The sequence below is a fragment of the Phyllobates terribilis genome, unplaced genomic scaffold, assembly GCF_046119375.1.
Source record: "Phyllobates terribilis strain yellow unplaced genomic scaffold, ASM4611937v1 Scaffold_4__5_contigs__length_816908805, whole genome shotgun sequence".
Classification (NCBI taxonomy): Eukaryota; Metazoa; Chordata; class Amphibia; order Anura; family Dendrobatidae; genus Phyllobates; species Phyllobates terribilis.
In genome coordinates, this window is record NW_027362764.1 from 703,156,376 (window position 1) to 703,179,146 (window position 22,771).

General features: G+C 47.0%; 1 protein-coding gene across 3 annotated transcripts in view; it reads left to right on the plus strand.

The window, feature by feature from the left end:
- Window positions 1-22,771, plus strand: part of VPS13B (vacuolar protein sorting 13 homolog B) — a 1,155,013-nt gene that overhangs the window by 900,743 nt on the left and 231,499 nt on the right. For all 3 annotated transcript variants that reach the window (XM_073679617.1, XM_073679614.1, XM_073679615.1), the window contains exon 36: window positions 18,819-19,214. In XM_073679617.1, coding sequence (XP_073535718.1) covers window positions 18,819-19,214 — 396 coding nt within the window. The remainder of the gene's footprint in view (window positions 1-18,818; window positions 19,215-22,771) is intronic.

Sequence of the window (22,771 nt, forward strand, 5' to 3'; positions counted from 1 at the left end):
GATCCCTCATTAACCGTTTGCGGCATTACTATGGGGTAGTGAAAGAGACTGCTGACATCCTCAACAATCCCAAAGTCTGGAGCTCTGAAGTTCTTTATGTGGATGGAACAGTTGTCAATCATGTGCACTGCCGCTCCATTCAGACTTAAAAGGAATCTGTCAGAAGGTTTTTGCTATTTAATCTGAGGGCAGAAAGAGGTAGGGCTGAGACACAGATTTCAGCTATATGTCGGCTGTGTGCTGTTCTTTCAATGCAATAAATGTTTTATCAGCAGGAGATTATTACTGCTATACTACCTGCCTATGTGCCTCCTAGTCCAACCACGCCCCTAACACTGATTAGCAGCTTACTGTCAATATACAGTGTACATAGAAAGCTGTGGTGTGACAAGGTCAGCTTTATGATGAGCATTGCTACTTCTGTAGCAGAGAAAACTGAAGGTAGAAATATCACTCTTGGGTGCACTCCTCAAAGGCGTAGATCCAGAATACAAATGCTCAGGTATGGATGTCCAACGTATCCAAAGATCATATCTGGTTTGTGCATTGATCTAGATTGCATTCCTAATTCATGTATATCTACTAAATGGAATCTGTCAGCAGGTTTATGTAATCTGAAGACAGCAGGAGATCGCGGCTGAAACACTGAGTTCAGAGATGTGTCACTTGTCAAAGTACATGCTGTTGTTTACCAACTGTGAAGGATTTATCACTAAAAGATTAACATTGCTGGACTACAGGAGTCTGGCAATGCCACCTCCCACTGTGATAAGCACCTCACTGTCATCTATGGACTTTGTACACTGAGAGCCTGGTGTGGGCGGGGTTAGCTGTGGTGTGGATGGGGTTAGCTTTCTCAGCTCTGCTTCATTCTAAATCTAAAAGCTCTGATTGTGTCAGAACTGCTGCACCCAGTAAACTAAGTGATACATCACTGGAATCAGGGTCTCTTTCTCTACATTGTGCTACTCTCACATGAGGTAGCAAAACCCTGATGACAGGTTCCTTTTAATAGAATCGCTGGAGATAACAGAGTGCAGCGCTTGGCTGGTCTTCGTCACTCACACACAAGAATAATTGGAGTAACAGTGTATGATTGACCACTGGCTCAATTCACAAACTCTGGTTGTCGGGATCAGTGGAGTCACAGCAGTCAGAAAGTTATGATTTATCCTATGGATAGGGGAGAACTTCCAAACTTGGGAATACCCCCTTTGACAATTCTGGCTCCTGAAGTAGCCAAACACTCTGAGAATGAAGGATCTGTAAAGAGTAAATTAAAGAGTTTATTCAGAATTACAAAAACATGTTGGTTTTCTTTTAGAAACAAAGCTAGCACCTGCCTTGAGCATGGGTTGTGAGTTATATCATAGCTCAGCTCCATTTACTACAATGGGACTAAGTTGCAAAATTAGATACACTCATGGTCAAGGGTGGTGCTGTTTTTGAAAGATAGTAGCTAAGTTTTACTAATCTTGAACAACCCCTTTTAAAGAGGCTGTCCCACTAAGATTTTTTTAAATTAAATTTATGTATATTGTGTTGTGTGTATATTAATATTGCCACGTCCGCAGGTGGCGAATGTGGCTCGTGTACCCACTGTTGCACAGGGCCGGGTCTGCCTAGGAAGGGGCATAGCTAAGTGGCTACCTGTTGTTCACTGGAGCTCCTGATGGCGGAGCTCCAGATTCATTGACACAGACTCTGGCTATGTTCAGACTGGGCTGATTCAGAGACTGGTTTTAGCAGTTCAGATACGAGGTTTACCCGGATAGGCACACATTCTGACACACAGGTCTCCGATACTAATTCAATGACAGGGGACGAGGTTAAGGCACCGGCCACTCAAATATTAGAGGAGCACATTCATTCTCTGGCCACACATGGTCCAGGGGACGAGGTTCAGGCTCCAGCCGCAAAAGAACTGGGGGAGCTAGTTTTGGCCCTGGTCTCACAAGGACCAAGGGAGCAGGTTCAGGCATCGGCTGCACAAGGACCGTGGGAGCATATTAAGGCGCTTTTTATGATCTGCAACAAGTACTAAGGAAAGATAAGGGAAAACTGTCCCTACAGTAAAACTAAGCTGAATCCCTACGATGTAGCGGGCTGCCTGTTCCTAGCGAAGAGACCCGCCTTAGTCCTCGGCTAGTCTGAACGAAGACCTATAGCATAAGGGGAGGGGAACAAAAGAACTAAGGACTGGAACAAAAAATGGGACACCTCCTAAACAGAGAAGTTGTTGCAGAACACAAAAAGACAAACAGACAAAAAAGTACTAGAGGTCCCAGAAGGACCACACGAACTGACAGAGAAAGGCAAAAAAGCACCTGGCTAGAGAAACAGTCAAACACTGAAGTCCAGCACAGCCAAAAGGGCTGAGCTGGAATATAAAGGCAGATGGTCACGTGACCGCAAAAGACAAGATGGAAAAAACAAACAGGAGGGTTCTAACAGTACCCCCTCTTTTATGAGGATCCTCCAGGCCTATCAGGAAACCTCTTGTCGAAAGCTTTAACAAGCCTAGGAGCAGAGACATCATCCGTCCTTACCCAGGAGTTGTCTTCGGGACCGAAACCCTTCCAGGAGACAAGATACTGTAATCTCCCTCTATGCCATCTAGAATTCAAGATACGAGAAATTTCATATTCGCCATCTTCCACAGCAGGAGGAACTGTGACAGTGGCATCCCTATCTGACACATCAGCCTTTTTCAACAAGGAAACATGAAACACAGGATTAATCTTCCAGGAAATAGGGACATCCAACCTAACAGCAGACGGGTTAACAACCTGAACCACTTTAAATGGACCCACAAACTTAGGACCCAGTTTTTTAGAGGGAATCTTCAACCGCAGGTTCTTTGAGGACAACCAAACCATGTCACCCACAGTAAACAAAACCACCTTACTTTTCCTGTCAAAATACTTCTTGGACTTCTTGTGAGCCTCTTGAAGGTTGCAATGTACATTAGTCCAAACTTTCTCCAAATCACCGGAAAAATTCTCCTCCTCCAGCACCGCCGACCCCAATTTGGAGAACGAACCAAAAGATGGATGTCTCCCAGTGCAACAAAAAAAAGGAGAACACCCAGCAGAGGAGGATGTATGATTGTTAAGAGCAAATTCTGCGAGAGGCAGAAACTCAGACCACACCTCTTGATTATCCGCCACAAAACAATGCAAAAACTGTTCAACATCCAGGTTCTTTCTTTCAGTCTGTCCATTAGACTCAGGATGATACCCAGACGAAAATGACAAATGGACTCCCAACCTGTCACAAAAAGCACGCCAAAAGCGAGCCACAAACTGAGGTCCTCTATCAGAAACAATATCCGTGGGAACGCCATGGAGCTTGACAATCTCCTTAACAAACGCCTTAGCGAGTGTCTTGGTGCAGGGCAACTTAATGAATGGAACCAAATGACACCTCTTACTAAAACGGTCCACGACCACCCAGATGACAGTAAAACCCTCGGACACAGGAAGATCAGTAATAAAATCCATTGTGAGATGCGTCCAATGCGCACTAGGAACCTCCAGAGGGCAAAGCAACCCCGCAGCAGGAGTATGTGAAGCCTTTGACCTAGCACACACAGTACATTGACGCACCCACTGGATGACTTCCTTCTGCCATCCAGGCCACCAAAAACTGCGACTGATAAGTCTCTTAGTCTCCGAAATTCCTGGATGACCTGCCAACCGAGACTCATGACACTCCACAAGCAAATCTCTCCTAAAGGCTCTAGGCACGAACAACCTCCCATGGGGAGTGTTAGATGGAGCATCATCTTGAGCTTTCAGAATCCCATTCTCCAAAACGGAGTCCAATGCCGCCACCACAACTCCTTTCTGTATAATGCTCTCCTCCTCCTCGGCACCGACCGTAGGAGAGAAGCTGCGAGATAAAGCATCGGCTTTAACATTCTTAGTACCAGGGATATAGGTAACAGAAAAATGAAACCGAGAAAAAAAAATAGTGCCCACCTAGCTTGATGGGCATTTAAACGCTTGGCAGCAACCAGATAGATCAAATTCTTATGATCTGTGAAAACCTGAATAGGAAATCTAGCGCCTTCCAAAAAATGACGCCAATGTTCAAACTCAAGTTTAATAGCCAGCAACTCCTGATTTCCAACATCATAATTCAGTTCGGTTTCCGAATTTTTTTTCGAAAAGAAGGCACAAGGATGTACCCCATCCTTGTTCTCCTGAGACAAAACTGCTCCGACCCCCACCGATGAAGCATTGACCTCGACCATAAAAGGCTTGGTCTCATCAGGCTGCATAAGGATAGGGGCAGAACTGAACCTCTCTTTGAGATACTCAAACGCTTCAATGGCCTCAGTAGTCTACTGGGCCGTATTCACACCTTTTCTGGTGAGATCGGTCAGAGGTTTAACAATTACAGAAAAATTCTTAATGAATTTCTTGTAATAATTGGCAAAACCCAAAAATCTCTGTATAGATTTCAAACCAATAGGCCTAGGCCATTCCTGCACAGCCTGAACCTTCACCGGGTCCATCTCAAAGCCCTTGCTGGAGACAATGTAGCCCAAAAAACTAATTTTCTGCACATCGAACTCACATTTCTCCAGCTTAGCAAAGAGTGAATTATCACTCAATAACTGCAAAATTTCACGTACACTCTGCCAATGGGACTCTAGATCTGGTGAATAAATCAAAATGTCATCCAAATACACAACCAAATTCTTACCAATCAAAGGCCTCAGGATGTCATTAATAAGGTTCTGAAAAAATGCAGGTGCATTGGTAAGACCAAAAGGCATCACCAGATTCTCAAAATGACCTACCGGAGTGTTAAGAGCAGTTTTCCATTCATCACCCTCCTTCACTCGTAACACATTGTATGCCCCCCGGAGATCAATTTTAGAAAGCCACTTGGCCCCCACCAACTGGTTACACAAGTCAGGAATTAATGGCAATGGGTAGGAATTGCGTATGGTAATGTTATTAATTTCACGAAAATCCAGACATGGACGTAAACCGCCGTCCTTTTTTTTAACAAAGAAAAATCCAACTGCCACAGGCGACTTAGAAGGTCTAATGTGACCAGCAGCCAGGCTAGTCTGTATGTATTCCTCCAAGGCCTTTCTTTCAGGGATAGTCAGATTAAACAAGCGACTCTTGGGAAGAGTAGCTCCAGGAACAAACTCAATGGCGCAATCATAATCCCTATGAGGAGGTTATAATTGCGACTCCTCCTCTGAAAAAAAACCTCTAAAAATCTTGAATAGGTACAGGTAATTCCCCTTTTGCCACAGCCGCAATGCGACCTTTACAACATTTATCATAGCACTTCGGACTCCAAGACTTAATCACATTAGTAGACCAGTTCAGCAAAGGATTGTGCAGTTTTAACCAAGGCAATCCTAGAATGACCAGAGAGGGTAAATTATCTAATACAACCAAGTCCAAAATTTCTTGGTGAACTCGATTGATAGTGAGGGGAAATGCAGCAACCTTGTGAGTAATACATTTCAAGGGAGTGTTATCAATTGCAATCACAGAAATAGGTGATGACAAAGGTTTGGATTTCAATTTAAGGTTTTCCAAAAACCCTTTATCAATCACATTAAGTGTTGAACCACAATCCACAAATACCTGAAATTCAATCAAATTTTCCTGCAGAGTAGTACTCCCAGAAAGAAATACTCCTGCAGAGCGTAAACAAGCTATACAGGCGTAACTGACCTTTTTTTTTTTCTTTACTTAAACGAAGCTCACAATACTTAATCAAATGGTCAGCTTTGACACAATCCCTCGGCGAACCTCCGGTCTCTTTACTGTGAGGGGAGCGACTTCGCCCCAACCTCCATCGGTTCTCCGCCGTCAGAGCAGATTTTCTGGGGACTAGGACCTGGCATTACAGGAGTCTTTACCTCATTCTGTCTAAATCTCAGTCTCCTATCCACACGAACCGCTAATTGCATGGCATCCTGCCGAGTCTCAGGTGCGGGGAATGCCATTAGCAAATCCTTAACCCTTTCACTCAGACCAGCAAGAAATAGACATTTCAGAGCTGAATCATTCCATTTAACTTCTGAGGCCCATCTTCTGAAGTGTGTGCAATAATTTTCAACATCACCTGACCCCTGATTCAAACGCCTGAGTTCTGCCTCAGCAGATGAGATTCGATCAGGATTGTCATATAATAGCCCCATAGCAGAAAAAATTCTTCTTCAGACCTTAAACATGGATCATTAGGTTTTTGAGAAAAGGCCCACCCCTGTGGTTCTTTGCGCAAAAGTGACATAATAAAACCATTGCGCTGTGATTCATTCCCAGAGGACCTTGGTCTCAAACGAAAATATAGCAAACAAGTATTTTTAAAGGAAAAAAAATCTTGCTGTTTACCATAAAAAACATCAGGCAGTCCTACCTTGGGTTTCACAAAGTGCGCTTCAAAACAGCTACTCACGTGTTGCTGAAGCTCAGCCTCCTCCAGAGACAATCCCTGCAGGCGTTGAGCCAAATCCTGGATGGAAACAATACTGATCCCCAAATTTCTTTCCTTTTAGTTTTTTTGGGCTGGACTTACTGTTATGATCTGCAACATGTACTAAGGAAAGATAAGGGAAAGCTGTCCCTACAGTAAAACTAAGCAGAATCCCTACGATGTAGCGGGCTGCCTGTTCCTAACGAACAGACCCGCCTTAGTCCTCGGCTAGTCTGGACGAAGACCTATAGCATAAGGGGAGGGGTCCCTAAAAGAACTAAGGACTAGAACAAAAAATGGGACACCTCCTAAACAGAGAAGTTGTTGTAGAACACAAAAAGACGAGCAGACAAAAAAGTACTAGAGGTCCCAGAAGGACCAAACGAACTGACAGAGAAAGGCAAAAAAGCACGTGGCTAGAGAAACAGTCAAACACTGAATTCCAGCACAGCCAAAAGGGCAGAGCTGGAATATAAAGGCAGATGGTCACGTGACCGCAAAACACAAGATGGAAAAAACAAACAGGAGGGTTCTAACAGCACTGGCTGCACAAGGACCAAGGGGTTCGGATTCAGGACTGGTTGCACCAGGACCAGGGACTCGGGTTAAGGACCCTGGCCACGCAAAGTCCAGAGCTTTGGGTTCAGGACACTGGTCCTGCAAGACCAGGGGTCCTAAAAACTCATTAGTAGGAGAAACTACACATTAATGAATGCTGTTGCTTTGGCGACTCCCTAAGAGAGAGGGAGACTTTTATACAAGATTCCTCCCAGCTATTGGCTGGGAGCCATCTTACAGGTGCACAATTGTACTAAATGCCTGTAAGCTAAAGGCTGAGGGCATGTAGTATATGTGTGTGCCTCCGTTTTAAAAGAAGGAGAGCACGGGCACACCAGGCGCAGCCAGGAGGTGTGGCACAAACCAGGAAGCAGAGAAAACCCCGTGGGCCATGCGGCGACGTTACAAATATACTCACCTACCGCCGCCTTCTCCAGTATCTGGGGTCGTTATACTCCTCTTCTCAGTGACGTCACTACTCTTCAGACTCTCCAGGTTACCCTGTGCTCTACGCGTGAGACAGAAGTCTCTTTAACAATGTATGCCTATGGAGCCTCAATCTGACGCTCCTTGACCCGGACGGTCTGCAGAGCTGGAAGAGAATGGCGCTGGATACTGGCGAGAGAAGTGGTAGGGTGAGTATATTAAATCACACACTACACAACATACACACCTACACAGGTTTAGCAAAAAAAAAACCTTCATGGGATTGCTTCTTTAAGTTAATACTTAAAATGGAAAAATTCTGCTTTGCTCCACTGGAAATAAATTCGAGCAGGGCATCCATGGACAAAAAAAATATTTTTTTTTTTTCAATCTTACACCTTCAGTATGTCATCACTGAGAGCTGTGATGGACATGCTTCTAACTTGTAACAAATTTTAAACGGGTTTTCCATTTAACTTTTTTCTTTCTTTGGCTAATTTAAAATAAAAAAAAGTCATGTGTAATTCACCTTCTTCAGGTCCATCGCTGTATTTCACCTGCTGACTTGGTCTTTAATTGACAGGCTGAGGCAGTGACTACAGCTTGTAATCACTCCAGCCAATCACTGGCCTAGCGGAAGTTGGTGTGGAGAGAGGGAAAAGTTATCCCTGAAAACCCTCTTGAAACATTATCTAGTAGGGAACTTTTTGGGGATCAGAAGAAGCTCTAAAAACTTCCCAATTGGATTTTTCTGTCTTAATTTTTTTTCAGATAGCCCCTTGCCTCTTCAGTTTTGAGAAATTTAACTAAGTATAGGTCAGTTTACACTGGCTGACCGATGGCACTAAACGACCTCCAATCAGCTACTTGGTTACTGATCAGCGATCGTTCATTAACCTGTTTACACACCAGACTGCACTTCAGATGTGCTTTAAACCATCTGTAATAAATAGTTGAGTGCACATAGGCTGCCATTGTTCTCGGCAGCACAAGTCCTGTTTACACAGGACTATGTGCTGTTAAAAAAGTTGATTTTTTTTTTTGTGCGGACCCAAAGATCATGTCAACCGATGAACTAGCATTTTGCTCATTTGTCAGGTGATCGACAGCCAGTTTAGACTGTAAGATTATCATGAAACGAGCATTCTCAGAAACACTCATTTTTGATAATCATGCAGGGAAAATGGGTCTTAAAGGGGTTGCCCGGCCTAAGGCTATGAGTCTGCAGCCACTCTATGTGACTGCAGACTTGTGAATCCTCAAATCGCATTCCCTTTGAGGATTCTGCAGTGTTTGGAGCAGGCGGTCATGTTACTGCAAGTATGCGATTTGCATACTTCAAGCCACATTCCGACTAGACATGTCCAGCCTCGCTCAATACACTTGCATTGGGCAGGGCCGCACATGTCTAGTCAGCGTGTGACTTCATGTGTGCAAATTGCATACTTGCAGTCACTCTCCTGCTGCTCATGGATTGTGAGCATTCAGAAGTCTGCAGTCACAAAAAGTGATTGCATATTTGTAGCCTGAGGTCAGACAACCCCTTTAAGGCCACACTTAAATATCCAGGTAGAGCAAAGCAATGACTTTTGATCTACACTCCTTATTGAACAGGGTAATTCTAGGTGGAGGAATAGCAGTCTCTTCTGAAACCGGCAGCTGACTTGAGCGTCCAAGCAACTGGAGCGCATGACGTCACTGCCATGCGCCCCCAGTCATGTGCACACCAACGTCAGCTGCTGGCATCCGAATGGCCGACATTGTGTATTGCCGTGCATGCATGGACTTGACTGATCTGTGCACCACAGAACACTTAAGCTGAATGTGCATCCGAAGACGCCCATCCAGTTGATTTTTTTTGCGGGCCCTCACCCGAACAGGCCCAATCACGACCACTGTTGTTACACTCCTAGCCACAGCTCATTGTGTCCTATGACTCACGTCATGCATTCTATATTATAGACCGTCTGCTCCGTCCAATCCCTTAAACATCTACATTTAGTCTGGAGTCTCCACAACCATTAAACATCTTTGGCGCTGCTGTATCTGCTAAAACCCTACAACAAGCCCAAAACCACTTGTGGTATTTGTAGCGTCGGCGTCCCTGCCTCCTGCTAGACAGGGACGCCGTTCCCCTCACCTCTCCGCTCCGTGCCCGGCGGCTTCCTCTCGCTCTGCTGGCAGCGCGCGCTGCTTCCCGGCCTCTGTGCTTAGGGGGCGCGCGCTCCCCCTCTCTTAAAGGGGCCGCGCGCACCGTCCTAAGGAGTCCCCGGCCAATGGCCGGAGGACCTCACCATATATAAGGCACCTCCTCCAAAATGGAGGTGCCCGAGCAATGTTGTTGCAAAGCCTTTCAACTCTGCTTCAGCCCTCAGGTCCCGTTACCAGATACCTGCCAGATCTCTGCTTGATACCTACCTGATTCCTGTCTATCTGCTTGCATTCCTGCGCTCCGACAGTCTGCCTTCCAACACCTGTCAGTCTGTCTATGGATCTGCCCGCCCGCTCACCTGGGAGCGCTCACCTGCTACCTGCCTGCTAGCCTACCTGGAGGCTCTGCCGTCACTTGCCGTGACCACCTGCCTGTCCAGAGATTCCTGCCCGCTCACCTGGGAGCGCTCACCTGATACCTGCCTGATTGCCTACCTGGAGGCTCTGCCGTCACTTGCCGTGACCACCTGCCTGTCCAGAGACTCCTGCCCGCTCACCTGCTACCTGCCTGCTAGCCTACCTGGAGGCTCTGCCGTCACTTGCCGTGACCACCTGCCTGTCCAGAGACTCTTGCCCGCTCACCTGGGAGCGCTCACCTGCTACCTGCCTGCTAGCCTATCTAGAGACTCTTTCCCTGCTGTCACTTGCCGTGACCACCTGCCTGTCTAGAGACTCTTACCCTGCTGTCACTTGCTGTGACCATCCGCCTGTCAAGAGACTGTCCCCGTCACTTGCCGTGACCTCCTGCCGTTCTACCCAGAGACTGTCCCCGTCACTTGCCGTGACCTCCTGCCCTTCTACCCAGAGACTGTCCCTGTCACTTGCCGTGACTACCTGCCCGCCTTCCCTGGGAGCCACCCGCTTCCTTACAAGGACTGCCCCTTTGTATAGTTGCTCTGAGGTTCCACCTCCCAGACCCGTTACAGTTTGCTCGGGCCATGGAACCCGGTGGCACCCAAGCTCCCTCGCTCTCGGACCTATGTCATGAACTTTCCCATCAGAGGTCCCAACAGGAGTCCATCCTGAGCCACCTGCGTAGTGTTAACTCCCGCCTGGACACACTGACTACCTCTTCGGGACCTGCTTCCAGTCGCACGACTCCTACCCCGGCAGCGTCGCTGCCCATCAATTCCATGGCATCTCTTCCCGGTCCACGCCTCACCGCCCCGCCTCGTTTTGGCGGAGATCCCGGTCAGGCATGGGGCTTCATTAACCTGTGCACTCTGCACTTCGAACTGTTGGCACACCAGTTTTCCACCGACCGAGCCAAAGTAGCCTTCATCATGTCCCATCTCACGGGGGAGGCGCTGGCTTGGCTAAATCCTCTATGGGAAAGAGGAGACTCCCTGGTGTCCAACCTGCCAGCCTTTCTCACGGCTTTCCGGAAGGTCTTCGACGAACCAGGACGGAGGACCTCATCCGCCTCATCTCTGCTACACCTCCGCCAAGGAAGTCTCGTCTCACCGTGGGCCAACATGCCATACGGTTCCGTACCCTTGCTTCGGAGCTTGCCTGGGATAACGACGCCCTGGTGTCCGTCTTCTGGGAGGGTCTGTCCGGCCGTATTAAAGATGAACTCGCCGGTCGGGACATTCCTACCACTCTCGACGACTTAATTATACTTGCCACCCGGATTGACATCCGGTTCCAGGAGCGCACCAAAGAGGCCACCCGTGAGAGGAGGTTTCCACGCCTAGCCCCTACCTTCCAGAGACCCGTCACTTCCTCCGTTACTCCCCTGGCGCACTCACCCGAGCCTATGCAGGTCGACCAGACCAAGATGGTCAAGACCCGTCAAGAATTACGCCATGCCGAGGGGAGCTGCTTCTACTGTGGCAGTAAGGAGCACCGGATCCGTTCCTGCCCGGAGAGGTCGGGAAACGCCTGTGTCTAGGATCGCTCAGAGAGGTCACCCTAGACAGAAATAAACCCTCTCCATCTCTAATGCTATTGGTCTCTATCATCTGCGGGGAGAACCGTTATTTTGAACTGGCTCAACTTGACACTGGAGCTGCCGGAAATCTAATTTCTCAGTCCCTGGTAGAGAAATACCGCATTCCCACCAAACCTCTGGCTGTACCCTTATCTGTCGCCACCGTGGATGGGGGGCCTCTTACCACATCCCATCCAACTCATCACCGAATCCATAACTCTGCAGGTGGGAATGCTGCACTCTGAGAGCATCTTCTTCTATGTTCTACCTGGACTCTCTCACGCCCTCTTGCTAGGCCTACCTTGGCTCCAGAGACATGCACCCGTGCTTGATTGGCAGACCGGAGAAGTTCTTCGCTGGGGACAGGACTGCCATAAGACTTGTTTAGTTCCCGTTCATCCTGCTCGTCCTTCTCCTACCCCAGCCAATCTACCCGGCCTACCGGTTCCCTATTGGTCTTTTGCGGACGTCTTTAATAAAAGAGAAGCAGAGACATTACCCCCTCTTAGACCATACGACTGCCCAATCGACCTGATGCCCGGCGCTAGGCCTACCTTGGCTCCAGAGACATGCACCCGTGCTTGATTGGCAGACCGGAGAAGTTCTTCGCTGGGGACAGGACTGCCATAAGACTTGTTTAGTTCCCGTTCATCCTGCTCGTCCTTCTCCTACCCCAGCCAATCTACCCGGCCTACCGGTTCCCTATTGGTCTTTTGCGGACGTCTTTAATAAAAGAGAAGCAGAGACATTACCCCCTCTTAGACCATACGACTGCCCAATCGACCTGATGCCCGGCGCTACTCCTCCCCGTGGGCGTATTTACCCTTTGTCCGCTGCTGAGACCCGGTCCATGTCTGAATATATTGAGGAGAATCTGGCCCGGGGATTTATCCGGAAACCTACCTCCCCGGCGGGAGCAGGCTTCTTCTTCGTCAAAAAGAAGGACGGCTCACTCCGTCCCTGTATAGACTATAGAGGCCTTAACCAGATCACAGCGAAAAATAAATACCCCTTTCCGCTTATTCCTGAATTATTTGACCGTTTGAGGGGGGCTAGAATCTTCACCAAGCTGGACCTCCGTGGGGCGTATAATCTGGTCCGTATCCGTCAGGGGGATGAATGGAAGATGGCATTCAACACCCGGGACGGCCACTATGAATACCTTGTAATGCCCTTCGGTCTCTGTAACGCTACCGCCGTCTTTCAGAAGTTGGTCAATGACATCTTCCGTGACCTTCTCTACTCCTGCGTGGTTGTGTACCTGGACGACATCTTGGTCTTCTCTCCTGATCTTCTCACTCACCGGAGGGACGTTAGTCAGGTCCTGCTCAGGCTCAGGCAGAACCACCTCTACCCTAAATATGAGAAGTGCCTCTTTGAGCAGACCTCTCTTCCGTTTCTGGGCTACATAATCTCTCAGACCGGCCTACGAATGGATCCTGAGAAACTGTATGCCATCCAGAAGTGGCCCCGACCAGAGGGGTTGAAGGCTATTCAGCGGTTCCTGGGCTTCGCCAACTACTACCCCCTCTTCATTCCGCACTTCTCTTCCCGGACTGCCCCTTTCTCGGTGCTCACCCGTAAGGGCGCTAATCCCAGAGAATGGCCGCCCGAAGCAGAGAAGGCCTTCCTTTCCTTAAAAACAAGCTTTTTCCTCCGCCCCTGTGCTGCATCGTCCGGACGGCAACAAACAATTCTTCTTAGAAGTCGACGCTTCCTCCTCCGGAGCCGGAGCGGTACTTACCCAAAAGTCGTCTTCCGGAAGAATGGTAACCTGCGGCTTCGTCTCCAAACTCTTCTCCTCTTCTGAGTGCAATTATTCTATAGGAGACCGAGAATTGTTGGCCATTAAGCTGGCACTGGAGGAGTGGCGTTACCTGCTCGAGGGGGCTCTTCACCCGGTAATAATTTACACGGACCACAAGAACTTAGCTTACCTCCAGAGTGCCCAGAGACTTAACCCGTGCCAAGCCCGGTGGTCCTTGTTCTTCGCCCGCTTTAATTTCATTCTTCATTTTCGCCCGGCTGACAAAAACATCAAAGCTGATGCCTTGTCCCGATCCTTTTTGGTCTCTGATCTTGAGGAGGAACCTAAACACATCATCGACCCCGCCAAAGTAATGCAGGTGGCCCGTGAATCTAAATAGTCTTCCACCCGGTAAGACGTTCGTAACTGTACCTGATCGTGAGAAGGTTCTACACTGGGGACACTCGTCCAAGCTAGCTGGCCACGCTGGTCAGAAAAAGACCCTCCAGCTTATTACCCGGCATTACTGGTGGCCTACCCTGCACAAGGACGTAGTAAACTTTGTTTCAGCCTGTGTGTCCTGCGCCCGCAACAAGGTTCCGAGACATCTGCCAGCCGGCCGTCTCCTTCCTCTTCCTGTACCTGCTGCCCCGTGGCAGCATATAGCTATGGACTTTATAACGGACCTCCCTGTCTCTGTCGGTTGTACGGTCATATGGGTGGTCGCTGACCTCTTTCCAAAATGGCTCACTTTATTCCCCTGCCGGGTCTCCCGTCTGCATCAGAGTTAGCTAAAGACTTTCTCCATCATGTCTTCCGTCTTCATGGTCTTCCTCTCCACATCGTATCCGACCGAGGGGTTCAGTTCACCTCTCGCTTTTGGCGAGCCATGTGTAAACTGCTGGGGGTCACCTTGGACTTTTCTTCTGCTTATCACCCACAGTCCAATGGCCAAGTAGAACGGATCAACCAAATTTTAACCAGTTTCCTCCGGCACTTTGTTAATGCTCACCATTCCGACTGGGTGGATCTTTTACCGTGGGCCGAATTTTCTTACAATAATCACGAGAGCGAATCTTCCTCCAAATCCCCGTTTTTTGTAGTCTTCGGTCAGCATCCTCGGATCCCGTTTCCCGTCTCCACCTCGGTGGACAATCCGGCTGCGGAATCTCTCGTTAACGAATTTTCCTCCATTTGTGAAAGTACCAGATCCGCACTTCTTCAGTCATCCGAGCGGATGAAAAAACAGGCTGACAAAAGACGTCTGGATCCACCACAATTCCGTCCTGGAGATAAGGTCTGGCTCTCGTCCAAATATGTCCGGCTCAAGATTCCTTCCTACAAGTTAGGGCCTCGGTTTATCGGCCCACTGGAAGTTATCAAACAAATCAACCCGGTGGCCTATAAATTGAAACTCCCGGCCAATTTGCGGATTCCTAACTCCTTCCATGTATCTCTACTCAAACCTGTTGTACTTAACTCTTTTTCCAAGTCTACAGGTACACCTCCTGCTCCGGTTTCCGCTGAAAACGAGTTTGAGGTAGAGAACATTCTGGCCACCAAAAGGGTAAGAGGAAAGTCCTTTTTTCTAGTGGATTGGAAGGGGTTTGGTCCTGTGGAGAGAACATGGGAGCCCCGGGAGAACATCCATGCCCCTCTCACCCTTGATAAATTTCTCTCTGGCCTAAAAAAGGGGGGGGCCTAAAGGGGGGGGGTACTGTAGCGTCGACGTCCCTGCCTCCTGCTAGGCAGGGACGCCGTTCTCCTCACCTCTCCGCTCCGTGCCCGGCGGCTTCCTCCCGCTCTGCTGGCAGCGCGCGCTGCTTCCCGGCCTCTGTGCTTAGGGCGCGCGCGCTCCCCCTTATTTAAAGGGGCCGCGCGCGCCGTCCTATATAAGGCACCTCCTCCAAAATGGAGGTGCCCGAGCAATGTTGTTGCAAAGCCTTTCAACTCTGCTTCAGCCCTCAGGTCCCGTTACCAGATACCTGCCAGTTACCTGCCAGATCTCTGCTTGATACCTACCTGATTCCTGTCTATCTGCTTGCATTCCTGCGGTCCGACAGTCTGCCTTCCAACACCTGTCAGTCTGTCTATGTATCTGCCCGCCCGCTCACCTGCTACCTGCCTGCTAGCCTACCTGGAGGCTCTGCCGTCACTTGCCGTGACCACCTGCCTGTCCAGAGACTCCTGCCCGCTCACCTGGGAGCGCTCACCTGCTACCTGCCTGCTAGCCTACCTGGAGGCTCTGCCGTCACTTGCCGTGACCACCTGCCTGTCCAGAGACTCTTGCCCGCTCACCTGGGAGCGCTCACCTGCTACCTGCCTGCTAGCCTATCTAGAGACTCTTTCCCTGCTGTCACTTGCCGTGACCACCTGTCTGTCTAGAGACTCTTATCCTGCTGTCACTTGCCGTGACCACCTGCCTGTCTAGAGACTCTTACCCTGCTGTCACTTGCCGTGACCATCCGCCTGTCAAGAGACTGTCCCCGTCACTTGCCGTGACCTCCTGCCGTTCTACCCAGAGACTGTCCCCGTCACTTGCCGTGACCTCCTGCCCTTCTACCCAGAGACTGTCCCTGTCACTTGCCGTGACTACCTGCCCGCCTTCCCTGGGAGCCACCCGCTTCCTTACAAGGACTGCCCCTTTGTATAGTTGCTCTGAGGTTCCACCTCCCAGACCCGTTACAGTATTGCTCTAGATTGTACAGTTTAAATGTAAAAAAATACAGAACCTTAATAATTCCACTCTAATTTCTAATTTCTCAGTCTTGTCTTGTTCTGAATTACTACTAATAGTTCAATATTCTTATATATCCACTCTATTTACTTTAGCAAGACAAACACCTATCTATTATTTTCTTCATTAATTTTAATGTGTTTTATAGTGCTTTTATCATCTTCTCTCCAGCCCATCCAATATTTTTCTTAATCCCATCTGGTATATATACCATGTTCTGATTGATGGGTCTATGCCAAGTGTAAAAGGTGAGAAGTAATTTTTGAGTAATCACTAAATCTGGAAAAGTTAGTTTTGTAACTGTAAGTGACTACTACCAGGGCCGGCTCCAGGTTTTTCTGGGCCCCGGGCAAAAGAGTCTCAGTGGGCCCTTTTAACACATACACGATTCATGATGCACAGATACGGCGGAGAAATATATATATATATAGTACACAGGGCCCAGCCTGCCACCTCATCCTTCACATATGCAGACATGCGCGCGCGCACACGGTACGCAGACGCGCGCACACGGTACGCAGACGCGCGCGCACACGGTACGCAGACGCGCGCACACGGTACGCAGACACGCGCGCACACGGTACGCAGACACGCGCGCACACGGTACGCAGACATGCGCGCACACGGTACGCAGACACGCGCGCACACGGTACGCAGACACACATGGTACACAGATATGTACACATACAGACAAACACATTTTTACACAAATTCTTAAAGACATATATAAAACAGACAAATATATATACACAGTCATACACACTGACATTCACATAGATGCACTCACACAGAACCATTACAAGTATTTTTAATATGGGGATTGGGGAAGCCTCACTCACCTGTCCCCGGTCCAGTGTCCTGTCCAGCAGCTCCTCAGGTATGGGGCAGTGCAGGGCCCCCTGGACCATCAGAGGGGCCCACTTGCGGTTGGGTCCGGGCCGCTCCCCCCCCATCTGTGCAGGACCTCCGCTCCGACGGTGTTTGATGGCACTCCCCCAGACATGGCTGCACGCTGTGCGACTGTGTCTGCTAGTAATGACGCGGCAGGGGCGACACACAAGCAGAATTAAAGGTGCAGTGCCGTCGACCCTGCCGTGTCATTACTAGCAGACACAGCCTGACAGTGCGCGGCCATTTCTGGGACTGGGGGAGTGCCGGCAATCAAGCAGCGCCTGCGTCACTGAACAGGTGCCGAAGATGCGGCCATGGCCCCGACAGTGAGTGGGCGGGTGGGTGTGTGAGCCCGGCCCCGACAGTGAGTGGGCGGGTGGGTGTGTGAGCCCGGCCCCGACAGTGAGTGGGCGGGTGGGTGTGTGGGCCCGGCCCCGACAGTGAGTGGGCGGGCGGGTGTGTGAGCCCGGCCCCGACAGTGAGTGGGCGGGCGGGTGTGTGGGCCCGGCCCCGACAGTGAGTGGGCGGGCGGGTGTGTTGGCCCGGCCCCGACAGTGAGTGGGCGGGCGGGTGTGTGATCCCGGCCCCGACAGTGAGTGGGCGGCTGGGCCCCTCTGATTTTCCAGGGCCCCGGCACTTGCCCGGGTACGCCGGGTGCTGACGCCGGCCCTGACTACTACTCCAGGGAACATTTTCTGTTAACTTTTATTTCATATGTCTTTCTCTAAATCCATCTGCTTTCCTGCTTTTAGATTTTAAGATCTTACATGGTACTAGCATAAAAACATTAGAGTGTTGGAACATTTTGACAAGTGAACTTTTTTGGTGGTGTGAATTTTTTTTAAACACATTATATACTTTGTATTGAGACCTTCTTCAGTCTGGAAGGAAAGCAGCACTTGGCTAAGTGCTTCTGCTCTTATGTTTTAGCAACAGGTAGGGTACTCGACCCTCGGACCCCACCAATCTATACAATTGATATCTCAGAAGTTTTTAAGCACTTTAATCTGTACACATATGATTTGAAATATTATAATAACCAGCAGTGCCAGGTTGTGACCAAAGTCAAATGAATTCCACTTTCTATTTTCCTACAGCTTTTTCCATCTGGTGACAAAAAAAAACCCAACTTTTGCTATTAAAAATTACTAATGGTTGGAGCTTTGTTCTCATTGTGTGGTGCTAAGAAGCTCCGTCTTCCCTGGAAGATGTCTGCCTGGTCGGCAAGCATGCTTTATTGCCATTGTAAGGGGTTCGATTGACCCCTCTAATGGAACTCACAGAAAAAGTATCGATGATCCCATACATATAAAATGATCAAATACCAAAGCATTTGGATCCTCTATCAATTTAGGTGTTTAGTTCTAATTTAAAGAGATTTTGACGTTTTTAGTTTTTACATATTGTTAGGATGCGGTATTTTTGTAATCGTTGGGGGGGTCTGACATCTAGGAGCCCCATGATTCCTCAGAGTGAAGAGAATGCGGTGCTTATTTAACGTTGTGTGCAGGAAAAAGATTAAATCAGCATTACATCCCATTTATCAGCATTACATCCCATTAATCCTTAGGATTGGTGAGTTTCAGGATGTGAGTTCCCCACTGATTGTGAAGGAACGCCATAACTTAGAGATGAGAAAAACTCCTTATTTTGCCCAAAGACCTTTATGAAGCTCGATCTGACCCTGGACATTTTTTTATTTTGCATGCAAATCAATGTAATAATCGCAGTTCCGGTATATTTTGTATTTGCCTGTGGTGGACAGAATAGTACAATTAGGTTGAACTACTATATAAATTCCAATTCTTATAATGTAAAATAAAATATTTCATTTTCTTGCCTTTTTCTTCTCTCAACAGTTGACATCAGCGTTGACATTTCAAGGCCATTAAAAATCAACTTCAGCTTTGTCAAGTTGGATCAACTAAATGTTTTCTTAGAAAAGATCATGAAAAGTGGACCTGACCATCCATTAGAGAGTCCAGCCACAAAAGAAGAAATGCCGCAAATGTGTGAATCTATGAAACCTACTTTTAGTCATAGGAAGGATCCTTGTGCAGTGGCTCACGATGCTTCAAAATCCCTTGTACCCCAGGAAGGAGCATGGAGGTCAATGTCTTTTTTCCACAGAATTACGTTCCAAACTGCTCAGGTGTTTCTATCATTGGAGACTGTGCCACATCCAAAAACTCCCTACATTCTTACCTACTTATCTGATCTTCAGGGGTGTCTTAGTATTCAAGCAGGAAACAAAGGTAAGTTTTTTTTGTTTTTTTTTTAATATACTACAGCAGTCATGTTTGACATTAGTCGTTAAAAGTGATTGTCCACCTGTGGGGACCATTTTTATTTTATTTTTTCTTAAATGGATGTACTTTGTGCTAAAAATCATTTTTGCAATTTGGTTTTATTAAAACTTTTGCACCGCTTAACTTTTATAGGCTCTTTGATTCCCTGTGCCCTCAACTTTCATGTGGTCTATGGTGATAAATCAGCTGAGAAGATCTAGAAAAAAAAAAAAAGCTAGAAACTCTCCCATTGGATTGTCAGAACGAGCTCACTGACCAATTCTCATTTAACTCAATTCTACATCCAGCAACAGACAGTATAAAACAGAGACTGTAGAAGGCAAACTGCAACATTTTTAATCAAACTTAATTACAAAAAATGATTTTTAGCTGAAAATACATGCAAGAAAAAAAAAACTCCTTTAAGCTAGATGAGAATAATAAATGTTGTTATAAGTGTAAAACATGTTTAAATTAGACAATTTTTCCATTTTGAGGCAACCGCTGCAGGTGCTTAAACCTCTTCAGGATAATGTAAATTGACGTCATCGGCCGGGGCCCTGCCTTTGATGCGGGCTCACACGCTGAGCTCGCATTTTTCCCCGCACTTGATGGCTGATTTAGTCATCAAGTGCCTCTAACAGCCGCAGGTGGATCCGAGATGCACTCGAGGCTGTTAACTAGTTAAATGCCACTGTCAATCAATGACAGTGACTTTTAACACGCGCAGACAGGAAGCGTGTCATTGATCCCGCCCATCAGCGCCCCCTTCACGTGATTGTGGGGAGCCAATAGGTTGTCATGATAGCCGGGGGTTTGCTGAAGACCCCTGTGCCTGTCATGATCCTCCTGTAAACGCCGGCCCAAGGCCAGCACTCATAGGAGATAATGTTTTTTTGCTATACATAGCACTGCTGAAATATGAAAATTAAAAAAAATTAAAGTAAAAAAAAGTTCAAATCACCCCCCTTTTGCCCCATTAAAAATAAAATCATTAAAAAATACACATATTTGGTATTGCTGCTTTCAAAAATGTCCAATATATCAAAATATAAAATAAATTAATCCAATCGGTAAACGGCGTAATAAGAGAAAAAATCAAAACGCCAGAACTATGTTTTTTTGGTCTCCGCAACATCGCAGTAAAAGCCAATCAAAACTTCATATCTACCCCAAAATGGTATCAGTAAAAACATCAGCTCAAAAAAGTAAGCCATCACACCGTCCCATATCCCAAAAAATTAGAATGTTACGGGTCTTGGAAAATGGCGACAAAAGCGAAAAAAAATTCTAATTTTTTTCACCACTTAAATAAAAGAAAATATTAGACATGTTTGGTATCTGCACACTCGTACTGCCTGGGAAATCATATTGCCAGGTCAGTTTTACCATATATTGAACATGGTAAAAAAAAAATATTGTGGAATTGCACTTTTTTTGCAATTTCACCGCACTTGGAATTTTTTCTCCTGTTTTACAGTACATTATGTGGCAGAATGAATGGTGTCATTCAACAGTACAATTCATCCTGCATAAAATAAGCCCTCATAAAAAAAGTTATGGCTCCTGGAAGAAGTGGAGGAAAAAATGGAAACAGAAAATCAAAGGGGTTAAATTCTCCATAGCATGACGAATAATGTGACTTACAATGCGCCATCTTGATCACTTGTCACAGAAGGTTGTATCAAGTAAGATCACATTGCATAAGCCACTGACCTGTGTCTAGTTAGGTGTTGAATTCCATTTTTTCTGCTGTAATACCACAGTACTTTATCGGAGTCAATGTAATGTTTGTTAGATCTGTATCAAGCCCTACAGCCATAGAGCCATGGTTTCCATATCTTTCACTGATGATTGCCAATAAGCCAGAAACATGTGTACAAGCACGAGTAATATTAGACTGTATCTGTGCTATACTTGGCAGCACGGTGGCTCAGTGGTTAGCACTGTTACTTTGCAGCACTGGACTCCTGGGTTCTAATCCCACCAAGGAAAACATCTGCAAGAAATCTGTATGTTCTCCCCGAGTTCCAGTTATCTCCCATATTCCAAAGACATATTATAGGAATTTGGATTTTGAGCCCAAAATGGGGCAGTGATGATAATGTCTGTAAGGCGCTGCAGAATATGATGGCGCTATATAAGTAAGCATAATAAATACACAGACAGTTCTGTATTAGGAATAATCTTGCTGCGTTCCAAATTACTTAAGTCATTTCTTTAGCCCTGCTTACCCCAACCATGTTGTCTTCCTAACCAAACGGACATATCTCCACCCTGATGTACTCTGTTATGTGGTCTACTAGGACTCATTGAAGAGACCCAGTGAATCTTTGGATTTGTTTACAGGCAATTCTCAATTGGAAACAAGTAGACACATTAGCTGATATCAGCCAATTTAGAGTCACCCATCTGTAGACAACATTGTTTCTTGAATTTGCCCCTCATCAGTGCAAAGCAGAGTGCTGGTAGATAAATGAGATGATTTAGACGCAGCTTTGGCGGTACTAGACCACAAGAAATAGACCCAGTGGCTATATGGAAACTTTTTCTCAGGCAATGCACTTTGAGAACAGGGTATTAGCTATTTGTATAAGCCAAATTATAAATTAGCTGATCGGACATGCTGGGCCCTTAACTTCCCCAACAATTAATTGTCTGAGGCCCTCGAATACATTTGACTGTCAGCTGAAGCCGTCAATATCCGCGGGTTTGGCTGGCCTTAGTCTAATGTGTATCGGGGCTTTAGATGCAGCTCATTGGGAAATACCGCCTCTCATTGAAGGGACCCAGCGGGTATAATAAGTCTAAGTACTGCCGCTTACACTTTCTGAGCCGCTCCTGGAACTAGAAAGACGGAGCCACTTGTGCACTACTTCTGTTTTATGTCATATGGTAGTTTGATTTTAACAATCTTATGGCAAATCTAGGGACCACCTGATACAATGGACCTTGCTTTTGGAGGTCTCCTGTTATTAACAGTACCCAAAAAAGTTTCTCCTTTCTTTCCTTAGGTGACACCTATAGTATTGGAATTCTAATTGGGACGAAGCAAAAAACATATATTGCCTGGCCCGTTTAATCTTTATCATTATGCCTAGTTAAAAATATGTTTTTGAAATATATATGAACTAAAATTTGTTCTGTACGCCTGAATAACTTTGGATACTTTTGTGTAGTGCATGGTCTGCAGTTTTTGTAGAGCTGTTGAAAGTATCCATTTATAAGAATGGTTGTTAGTTGCTTTTCTCAATTCTCTCATTCAGCTGTTATTATGCTTAAAGGCAATCTGTCACCAGGTATTTGCCACCATATCTGAAAGCAGCATAATGTAGTAGCAGAGATCCTGATTGCAGTGATGTGTCACTTACTGGGCTACTTTGCATAGCTTTGATAAAACCACAGTTTTATCAGCAGGAGATTCATTAGAGGACTAATAAACCTACAGACAGGTAGTCCTTCATATTCATGAGCCCTGTATAACCCCGCTCCTACCACTAATTGGATGCTTTCTCTGTGCACTG